We start from the raw sequence: 11,476 nt of genomic DNA on the forward strand, positions 1-11,476 counted from the left end.
TATTACCGAGTAATAACAAGTTTTTGACGCTAACGGCTAGGAACTGCGGGAGTGCTGTCCGGAAATCCTTTTTGTATCCATACTGATCTGCGGCCTCCCCGTCGGTCTTCTCAGCGTCTCTGTGCGCCACCATCTGCAACATAATCCATCGTAATTTATTTCCACGCACTAGTAGGTATAGTCCATAAAATGGTAATCCCCTAGACCTAGTACATATTACATAGATGAGCTATACGCGTGCCTCTGTGAGGGACAAAACATACGCAAAGCGACAATATTAAAAACACGTTTTAACATTCCTATAACAACATACCAAAAATAATCTACGTAATTCGGTCGGGTTATTTGTTGCCCACCATAAACCATACAAAATTTTTGGTGGGGAACAAACAAAAAGCGAGACTGTGACAAGGACAAGCAATAATACCGCTTTCTCTGCTACTCCTACTGAAATTTCCATAAGTGCATCTCGTTCGGTCGTTTGGTCCCTCCCCCGTGTCATCTCTATTTTATTGTACCTCTATGGGTAATCTTATTTTATTTTGGATCCACATAGTTAATTGATTTGAGACAGAATAACTGTAAATATTTACCACCACCAACTACGCTATAAGTATGCCAAAACAAATTGCCAGTTTTATGCCAAAAGTGCCTTACATATATACTATTGGATAAGCTCATTCTCTTCAAACTGCTAGATCGATATCATTTATATCAAACATAACTAAGAACCACCTTAAGGAAACTCGCTTTACGTAACCGTTTTGGAAATGCCACAAACAGACAGACACTTCGGCGCCAAACATATAACACCCCTCTTTTTGCGTCGGGATTTAAAAATATATGTTTACATTTACAAGAAGTTTTCATTATCATTATCAGTAAATGACGTTCGCGACCATGTAGTATTTTCAAGTAAATTGCCAATAAGCTGTAATTTGTCAGGCGAAAACTAGTTTCAACATTATTTAAGTAACTGTAGACATCATGTATCAAGCTTTTGGTCTATGTGTCTTACTGAGCTTGTTTCTGACTGTGAGTGGTGTTGGGCTCCTAATACTTTACCGACCGTATGACGTATCTAACAATTGCGCCTATTCTAGCGCTCTTAGGTATGACTTGTCTTTTGGTATGGGATTATCAGACACGATTACCTTGGTGAGTACCGTGGGAATATCTCAGTAAGAGGCAGATTTAGTTTCTGGGGTCTAAGTACCAGTCAGTTGCAGAGTTAATTTTATACATAGGTATTAATTTCTAAACTGTATTAATTTCATAAATTTTAACATGGGGTCAATTAACAAACACTGTTTCAGGTATTTCATACATTACACACAATCGACTACGACTGCCAGGTGGAAATAGTGGCGGAGTCTTCTGACGTATTCTTAATAATATCCATTCTTTATCCACATAATATGGACTACAGCTGTTACCGAAACCCAACTGCACTAACAGTGTATAAAACAAAGGATAAATGTTACAAAATATGTGATACCATTGATGCCAAAAACAAAAAGTCGCCTTATTTTGTTACCAGCGTTCGAGAAAGATTTAAATTTCACTTCTGGAGTAACAGCAGTATTAACTTAGATATGAACGTTCGTCTTTTTTTATAAGTTAAATAATAGAGATGCACCGGATATTCGGTTACTATCCGATATCCGGACATGATTAATAATATCCGGCTGGATACCGGATAGTAACTTACTATCCGGCCAGATACCGGATGATGACCTACTATCCGGCCGGATACCGGATAGTAACACTGCTTGATTTCGGAGTAAACTACCTAATTGGATTTAAGAAACAGTCTTGATCATAATCGTACTTGTTTATTATTTTAAAACAATTTAAACATTCCACTGACTTGCACGCGCACTCATTTCGACGCTAGAAATGTGTCCGCGCGACCGTTCACTAGGAAACAGGTCAAACCTGCAGAATGCGCACCTGTAAAGCCGAAATGTAGGTATAGTTCCGCTGGCCGAATATTCGTCGGCCGTATACCGGATATTCAGCTGGTGGACAGGCCGAAAATCCGGTATCCGGCCAAACAATTATCCGTTGCATCTCTATTAAATAACATACTGTACAAAGCACAAAGACTTGGCTAGTGCTTAAAATTTCACCCTTAAGGATATCCTTAATATTTAATTTCAGGCTAACATGTACCAGGTGACCGCAACGGCAGCGCGTATGCTCTCACGCCGCGAGAAAAGGTGCTCTAGGAAAAACGAATCATTATGTGTAAACAATGAGAAAAGATACTGTTTTACTAGCGGCGTAGTATGTGATGGAATCAAAAACTGCGGAGTTGCTGACTGGTTAGTTAATACGAGATGATTGATAGTTTTTTGTGATATTCGCAGATCTGATACAAACGGCTACGAAGTAATACCAAACGGTAAAGAAAGACTTAGTAGGGTACATCGCCAATTACTAGCCACCCCCCAATTACTGGCCACTTAATTTGATTTCTATTTATAGGTGAACAAAGTTCATTTTAGTATATAAGGTACGAAAATCCAATTATTAGCCAGTTTTCAATTACTGGCCACCTATTCCAAAAATGAATTCTATTTACAGATAAATAAAACTCATTTTCAGTATAAGGAAAATGGCCAGTAACTGAAATTTATCCACAACCCACTCGTTCAATAACTGGCCGCCTCTTACAAAAATGAGTTCTATTCACCTATACACAGAATTCATTTTAGTATAGGTGGCCAGTAATTGAAAACTGGCTAATAATTAGCGATGTACCCTATATTTTATTTATTTATAATGAGACTTAAGGGGTGGCTGGGTGTACCTGTACGTATGACCTCCATTTGTTTGTTTTATGAATTAGTACTTATGTAATTATATGCACCTACGTATTGTGTTACGTGTGTGTATGTGTGTGTGTGTGTGTGTGTGTGTGTTTATGTTAGCAGCCTAAAACAGTGACTCTACGCAATTGTACTGTCATTCGTTCCCTGAAATATTTAGAATTAAATAAAACATCCTGTACCCGTAGCTGGAATCTACTACGGGTACAGGATGTTTTACCCGGTACGACATCTGTTTTAGTTTACAAGTGAAAATGTTTCAGGTTCGACGAACGCAAGGCCGAGTGCGGCCTGCCGGTAGAAAAGCTCGGCTTTGCCCCCGTATTCGCCGTGTCCGCAGCCCTCCTCTGCGCAGCGCTGGCAGCCTGGCACGTCCTCACCAAATTCCTGCCACCCCGGGCCAACTCATTCTTTGTATTTAACGCTAACGAAGACAACAGGCTCCGCGTAGATCCAGTGTTCACGTCCCCGGCTGCGTGCTCTCGCGACATTCACAGAGTCCAGCGGATGTCGCTAGTTCCGGTACAGTGTGCATGTAATTACAGAATATGGAACCAATTTGCTCTTATCGCCCAATATACACTTTCACAACACAAACCTTGTAAAAATTGTTCAATATTACTCCAACCATAACAGAAATCAGTAAGCAGAGATTTTTCATGGTTCGCCAAAGACATTGTAAATAGGGTGCATTGGGGTAAATTAGAAAATGGCAAATACCTATAAAACCTTAAAGCACTTCTACATCAGAGATGCCCCTAGTGACGTTATTGCAAATGGCATGTTACACCATCAACGAATTTTTCGATTAAGTGTCATCGATCCACGCACAAAATGTAAATATGTAAAGTCCATGTTTGCAGTGGGTATTTTAGTGTGAAATTTATTTTTGGCATTATTTGTCGCTGTGAAATATTGTTATATTATTTATTGCATTTTTCTGATGTCTACATTGTACCTACCTATGTACTTTGATTTTTAATTTATAATGAATGAGTTATGATTTACTTGAACTTTATAATTTACATTTAGTTAAATGTAATCCAATATTATGTAACAAATCTTGTCGTGTAATTATTTACCTTTATCAATAAAAATATGAATATTATGTACTTACCTACTTTAGCAACACTTATGGCTCCTCTACACGATGGGCCAACGCCGGCCACTCCAAGGGACGCATTTATGCGTTAGAGGGAGCTAGTGATATTGCTATCTCATTCTACTGCATGGCTGCGTCCCTTGGAGTGGCCGGCGTTGGCCAATCGTGTAAAGGAGCCATTACGCTACTGCAACGCTTACCACGTCATCTTGCGTTTTGTTACTACAGTAGAAACTGGGGCCAAATTCGACATGTACAACTGTCAGATTTCGCATCCACGTCAATTCAACAGTTGATTTTATTGCATACTGAGTGTTGATTCCATCAACGGTGGATAATATCATTTGGTACAACCAAAACTCAACTCTAAACTAAAGGTGGTTCGGTTTGGTTTGCTTGTCACCCTAACTGTGGATTGTTAATGTCAAATTTTGACATTGTACGTATTCGAGAACTTATGATTTTTCCCACATCAACGGGAGATCAACACGATACGTCAAACGTCGCTTGTCGAATAGGGGTCCTGCTTCTAGTATAGTAGATATTGCCATTTTCCAAATGATCCTGCCTTCGAAATTACCTCAATGCACCCCAGTTGTATTTGTATTTTCATTTCACATAGTAAGAGAGTAAGTCGCAATGCACATTGGATCAAGATATTGGACAGATGGAATACCTCCCTAACCTATCTAGGTACTTATTTTAAGTCTCTATTCTATGCCCTAACGCATCTTATATGTATATATTTAACTGTTCCAACTTCTCAATTTAGGAAATTCGATTAGAATAACTAGGTCGGCCGATAAAAATGAAAGAACGGTGAAGTCGTAATAGCAAATTGAACCTATGAACATATTACCAAAGGCTTAAGGCCAATACAATGATTTATTTTCCTCAATTAGCACCTCAAACACATGCTTTGGGGTTTTCCTGAACATTTTCATTGCTTCTAGGTGTCTTCAGAATCATCTTCGTGTGACTACTCCGATGTGCTAACTAGACACAAGTTGCAACAAATCAATCAGGCGAACTTCGCGGACGGAGAAGTATTTTTTATCATCTCAATTTATTATTTAGAAACATTTTGGCGAGGCTAGAATTTTTGGGACATCAATTACAGAATACCTACTATACTATAGTCGCACCAAACAAAGTCTGCAGCGGATTTGATAGCCCACGCAGTGTAAGTGTTATGTATACGTCATAATTTCATAGAAGTTTGACGTTTAAAATGACACTTGTACTGCGCGGGCTATCAAAATCGTTGCAGACTTTTTACGGTCTGACTATAGCACCTATCGCTAAAGTAAAAATAAATCTAAATATCCTATCTTTAAATAAGAATGAGGAATGAATTGGTTAATTTTCTATTTTTAGGGAGTTTCGTTCAAATATAAGCCACTGTTACATGTACAGGTACAGACCTAGGTACCACAATCAATGTTATTACTTACGGGTACTCGTGCGTGTCGACATTACGTACCTACATGCGTTACATATGTAGTTTATTTTATTACCGTCATATCGAAATAGATATAAGGTACTTAGGGAAAGTAAATATCGAATACGTTATTTTACCCACCTACCATGTTTTAAAACTCTAGGTAAGGTAAAGTTAACATAATTACTGTAGGTATTTACAGCGGTTTATTTCTTAGTTCCATATGTACGTGACAATAGTTTGTTAAGAGACAAACCCAGATAGGTAATATCAATTTTACGTGTAGGTAAGCATGTGTTCAGTTTCTTTGTCTTCATAAAAACAGTCTAAGTGGTTCCGTAATAACATCGCACCATCTATTACAATGTTTTTATTGTATTTTTTTCGGAACCCTAAATATCTACTGCGGATGTTCGTTTATAGAGTTCGGTACACTTCGTAATTTATGTATTTACTTAGTATTAAAATGTCCTGGCTGCCTCAATTATATCATGTTATAACTATTTCATTTGCAGGAAGAAAAAGCATTACAACGGACTAATACCATGCATACCATGACCGCTAAGTTACAACAGAAACTCCGGGCTGTAACCCGGAGCAAGTCCACGAACAATCCGAGGCTGGCAGCAAGCACCAGCGCCAAAACGAACCAAGTCTACGATGTTTAGTACTTAACTTAGATGATATAGAATGATGTATATTCATAACATGATTATGTTTATTCAAATTAAGAATTATTTAATAAAAAAACTTGTTTAAGTACCCTGGTTTGGGTATTAACGCATTGTGACCGAAATAAAGCTATAAACTGAGATTTCCAACCTTCAATGTGATCACGCAATACTAGCTCTGGTACCATGAGAACGTTTGAGTACAAGTACATATTGCATTCAACGGCGAAACGAGCAATCGCTAACCGAGTAGGTAGAGGCCATAGAATGTCATCTACCGCAACAGCAAGTAGCTGACCTTAGTTACCTTCCACAAAAACTAAGAGGATGTTTATCGCGCATGAGTTATTAAGTACTAAAGTACATACAGTTTATTTGAAACAGTGAAATACAGTTTTATATCATGTTTGTTGATGTAGTTTTTTTTATTTAGAAAAAACAAATTTTATTAGGTACCACCACATGCCTGCTATGGACCTCAGCTCCTAAATAGGCAAAATATATTTAGCGGGACTAGGTATGATTAAAACTATTAAAACAATCTTACGCGATGCCAAGTGAAAGTGTTTAACTTTATGAATAAAGTAAAATTCTAACTATTAGTGAAATTTGTGTATTTAGGTATAAAACTTACCGTAAAATTTAAGTTAATTTGTGGATGTATAATTTGTAAATATATTTTAATTATACACTATACAAACACTTCTACACTAAACAATATAAATAAACAAAACGTATTAGTTGGTAAGTTTTTAAAGTACGCGCGCGTTTGCCGGCCGTTCGTTTACGCTCGACTGGTATCCCTACCCTATCGGGCTATCGCACGCGCAGCTGCGCTTGCCACGGCCACGGTGACATTTGCTTTGGTGTTGCTAGAGCCAGAAAAATTTCTGCATTAGTTCGTATTCGTTTCCTTTTTTTTTTCTCGTAAAAGAGAATGAGAATTATGTGTACTCATCGTAGGCCAATGTGTACTCGCATAAATGCATCCAGTGTTGAAATATCAGAAATCGTTTCTAAAATATGTTCTGGAAGGCCCCAAACGAGTATTAAACCTATTATTTGCCGCAAACTGCTGGTGCGCCTGACGCGGGTGCAGATTAGTTACTTGTGTATAACTATAATAACGATATACTGTTCTTGATATGATCATTTCCCGTCTCAACTTTTTTTACTTGGTTTCATGACCTCTGAAAGGCACGGATGCGAAGCTGCAACTAATATTTATTTATACTCTGACAAACCCACTTTGTCAGTAGAAATAAGCACTAAATTCAAATTTCGTATGGAAGGCCGACCCTTCGCGTCAAAAATTTTTTAATTTGACGCCTTTTACCACTGACGGAAATGTTAATTCGCTACTTGTGAAATATCATTTTTACCCGACTACGGCAATACAAAAGGAGGGTTATGATTTTGACCGGTATGTATGTTCATCTGTTCCCTCATAACTTCTAAAGTACTTATTATGTAAGCAATCTATATTTCAGTAGGTATTCGCCTTCCACTGCAAACGGAGTTTCAGAGCGTAGTCCGGAAATGAGAGCGAAGTGCGTAAAAACGTAGCGTGTGACGCTGACGCCATGACACAGCGGAACAGTTTTAATTAACCCCTTACCAGGCTTTAGGGATATATATTTCCCCAGGTACGGCAGTTTAAACATAGTTCTATTTTCGATAAGTAAGACTGACATTCGATTGTCATTTTTGTACAGTCAGCCTGGTAAAGGATTAACTCGTTCGCGGTGGAGTACTCGTATGTAAATCAGTTGCAAGTCGAGCGGCGTACGAGCCCACTTAGTGACTGCGAATATTTTCGAGTGTTTATACGGACTCCGCACCCCATTCGGAGACACTAGAATACGATAAATAAGGGTTGCATAGCTGTTGTTGAAATGAAATATGTTTCACACAGGTATAAAGAAGTTTTTAATCTTCCAAGTGGGTACAGTACTTCTAATTAAAATAAAAATAATTTCGTAACATGCAGCACAAAATAAAACTTGAAACAAAAGTTTCTCACATTACTCAATTTAATTGGGGCACTGGACCTGCATATCCCTTACAATATCAAACGTTAATTGCACAAATTTTTCCTCTTCATAGATTTGATTTAAAATCAGAAATACATTAATATACACAAAGAAAAAATACTGCAAGTAAAAAATGCAAAATTTAAAAAGTTAGAACAATAAATTATTTTTTATTAATAAAATATCACATCTTAAATCCATGATACTTGCAGTTCTTTTTTATTGTACCTCCCCACCATTAATGAATGAAAGATAAATTGTTGTTATAATTACGAAGATCTCATTTCTCAGAGCCTGATACAACATTGAAACAACACTGGTTGAACAGACAGTAAATGTGATGGAGTGTGGCACAGCTAGAATTAACATGCACTACAAGGGGTTGTGCCACACCAAGATGCCGGGTGTTTAGGCCTGGCTCTCATTGGTGGTAGTCTCGATGGTAGTGCCCGCAGGTTTGGTAGTCTTGGGCTTGGCCTGTTGAGTCGGCTGCGGCTGCGGGGATGACGTAGTGGCGGGGGCCTCGCCCTCCTGGCCGTTCTGTCGCGGCTGCCCGCCAGCCGGGCCCTGGCCCTGGTAGTTGTTGCGCGGGCGCATGCGGCGGAAGCCGCCTCCGCCGCGGTTCATGGGTCCTGGCCCACCTCCACGACGTCCGCCGCGGAAGTTACGACGGAAGTAACTACAATGAGATTCAAATTTCAATCGTGTTGTGATTTGACATGACATCAACAAGTTTCAATTACAACATTACATTAGTTTGTTGGGACAATGGATAACTTACCTACGCTGAGGCGGTGCACTGCCTCCCTCCTGCCCCTCATCCCCTTGGGCGCCCCCCTGGGTGGGCGGGGGTCCGCGGCGTCCCATGCCACCTCTGCGTGGAGCGCCTTCACCGCCACGTCCGCCGCCTTGACGGGGGTAATACCTAGAAAAAAAAAAATTCTATATGTATGTTTAAACAACATGCAGTTATCAATAAGCATAATATATGCATTTTAGAGCAAATTACTAAACTTTGCCACAAATAATACTAACTGGCGATGGAAACCGCGGCGCTTGTCAGCTGCGTAGGGCGAGCCCTTTACTGGCTCGCCGCCGGGACCAGTGACTCCAGCTGCTTCATAGCCTTTTTCCCCGGCGACCACGGCAAACTCCACTGCCTCGCCGTCTCCGACCGAGCGCACAGCTTTGCGTGGGTTGTTCCGGGCAATTGCAGTTTGATGCACAAAAACATCCTCCTTGGTGTCATTCCTGAAATAAATATATCTTTTTACAGATTTTGTACAAGAATTAGGAGTGCAATGGGATTACGTGTCATCACATTCCACAGTAATTAGATCAAAACAAATTAATACCAAAGTGATTTGCCAAAGCCTGCACCGCGCCTTCACCTTACACTGTCTGTGTATAATTCACACCTTACAGTCATAAGGTTTGTCAGTTGGTGATCAATGTATAGCTTTAAACTTACAACTCTGTCAATCCAATAGTAGATAGAGGCAAGGCGATAAAGCATCAATGATAACAAAAAAATGCAAGACAATAATACAACAAATATTATAAATAATAGGAATGAGACTGCATATTACTAGTACCTGTTGATAAATCCATATCCACTCTTGACGTTGAACCATTTGACGGTGCCGGATACTTTTTCAGCTGTGAATAAAAATTTATCAATCAGTTTTTTTTACAATTAATTAAAATAGACTTAATCTTTTTCATTCTATATAAACAGGATGGTATGGATTCATTCTCGATTAGCCTTATTCCTCTTTTGTCAAATTTACTTTAGTACATCATAATCTGACTTACATTCCATTTCTAACCACAGCTGCACTACCAGTACTGAATGTGTCGCTGTCATTGTCAATTTCCATAGTAAAATGAACAGTAGTGCAGCTGTCGTTGGAAATGGACTGTCACCTTTACTATAAAATCCAACAAAGCAAGAACCTGGCGACCCGGGAACTAACAAGGACTTGACACAATTCTAGAAAAAACTTAATTGATGGCGCCATCCCCATTAAAAAAGTACATTTCAGTCAAAAGGTCCTACATTCTTAATTAAGGTTGGGTCACACTAGCATCTATAAACTTGTTGACTACAGATAATAAGTTCCCTTTAGTTGACAATGTGGCAAGTTATATTAATTATTTTAATATACCTTACCTGTTATGGTGTCTCTATCAAAGTATGAAAATAAATAGGGTGTTTGTTTAAATAAATCATAACCACCAAATCACAAAAAAAACTTGATAATAATCCAAGATATTCATTTAAAATGAAGACCTCACCACCCTTGCATCAGGAATCAAGGTCTCTTTTTCTCTAGAAATATATTTTCATATTTGTGGTGTCACAGCAACAAATTGATTAAGCAAACAAACAAGTTTGTTTATACACAATTAATGCCTAACACTTACACTATGATACAGTAATAGAAGAATACACTTGAAATTAATTTGTGAAATAATAAAGTAAATAACCTTCGACGCATCAGACGTGCTAGTTGGAATCCGATTTGATATTCGAGCATACAGTCGAAATATCCATACAGGTAGTCAAAATTAGGTTCTATCTCTCCTGACACGAATTCATCTGCGGCGAATCGCATTGCGAGCACTGAGACGCATCTCCGGTATTGATTTAGCCTGCGTCGCGATGCACTAGGTACCCACGCAAGTGCGCCGGGGTCAACTTTCGATCAATAAGGCTTCCACTTGTCCAAATGAGTAATTTAGACAGCCAAAACACTACCCTTAACGATAGCGAATGCAAACACTCTTCAAAATTGCTAGTTAAAACGAAATAAACACGAAAATAATGAATTTTACACTTTAGCGGCCATGTGCTTTCGATAACATAATGCCGGGCACCCAAAAACTAAGATGGCGTAGCGGCACTTACCAATGACCTGCTTTTGTTTGGCCGCTTTAGCTTGTTGCGGCTGGGTTGATGGGTCTTGTTGCTGTTGTGGTTGGGGCTGCGGCTGCGGCGCCTTTTCGGTATCAGCCATGGTGTAATTGGCGAACGGCGATGGTGGCTAGATGGTAAAAATCCTCCACGACCTCTCCTCGATGTTAACTGTTCTGCTCTTCGATCGTGACAAGACAAATATAGAGAGAATTTAGGGACGCGCGCAATAGTGACACGAAATAAGTTATTATTTATTATCGACTGTCGATATTTTTATGTTAAATTTTGTAGTTAATATTTAAGGGGTCACACTTCTATAATATTTTATGTTAAGATACCTGGATATAATTAATTATAGTATCATGAGGCATTACACACTGTTTTGTTTCGATAATATATCCACCCGATATCTTAGATAAGGAAATATGGAAATTATATAGTATCTTAGAGTTAGACCATGATAAAGTACAGCGAT

At 38.8% G+C, this 11,476-nt stretch overlaps 3 protein-coding genes across 3 annotated transcripts in view; 1 reads left to right on the forward strand and 2 right to left on the reverse strand.

Moving 5' to 3' along the window:
* Nucleotides 1-6,838, reverse strand: part of LOC134679441 (facilitated trehalose transporter Tret1-like) — a 31,283-nt gene extending 24,445 nt beyond the window's left edge. Inside the window, exons 1-2 of the mRNA XM_063538348.1 lie at nucleotides 6,683-6,838; nucleotides 7-133 (exon numbers count right to left, since the gene is read on the reverse strand). Coding sequence (XP_063394418.1) covers nucleotides 7-133 — 127 coding nt within the window. The 5' untranslated portion in view covers nucleotides 6,683-6,838. The remainder of the gene's footprint in view (nucleotides 1-6; nucleotides 134-6,682) is intronic.
* Nucleotides 926-6,059, forward strand: LOC134678366 (uncharacterized). The gene is made up of 6 exons (XM_063536915.1): nucleotides 926-1,158; nucleotides 1,317-1,601; nucleotides 2,164-2,327; nucleotides 3,098-3,356; nucleotides 4,890-4,982; nucleotides 5,893-6,059. The coding sequence occupies exons 1-6, from the start codon at nucleotides 988-990 to the stop codon at nucleotides 6,043-6,045; spliced, it is 1,125 nt and encodes a 374-aa protein (XP_063392985.1). The 5' UTR covers nucleotides 926-987; the 3' UTR covers nucleotides 6,046-6,059.
* Nucleotides 6,839-7,953: 1,115 nt separating the features above from the next.
* LOC134678472 (Y-box factor homolog) lies at nucleotides 7,954-11,212 on the reverse strand. Its single transcript, XM_063537044.1, has 5 exons — nucleotides 10,993-11,212; nucleotides 9,677-9,740; nucleotides 9,117-9,332; nucleotides 8,863-9,006; nucleotides 7,954-8,760 (listed from the first exon to the last, which is right to left on the reverse strand). Exons 1-5 carry the CDS (start codon nucleotides 11,099-11,101, stop codon nucleotides 8,490-8,492), a joined length of 804 nt encoding a protein of 267 aa, XP_063393114.1. The 5' UTR covers nucleotides 11,102-11,212; the 3' UTR covers nucleotides 7,954-8,489.
* Nucleotides 11,213-11,476: the final 264 nt, after the last annotated feature.

Source organism: Cydia fagiglandana, chromosome Z (assembly GCF_963556715.1).
Source record: "Cydia fagiglandana chromosome Z, ilCydFagi1.1, whole genome shotgun sequence".
Taxonomy (NCBI): Eukaryota; Metazoa; Arthropoda; class Insecta; order Lepidoptera; family Tortricidae; genus Cydia; species Cydia fagiglandana.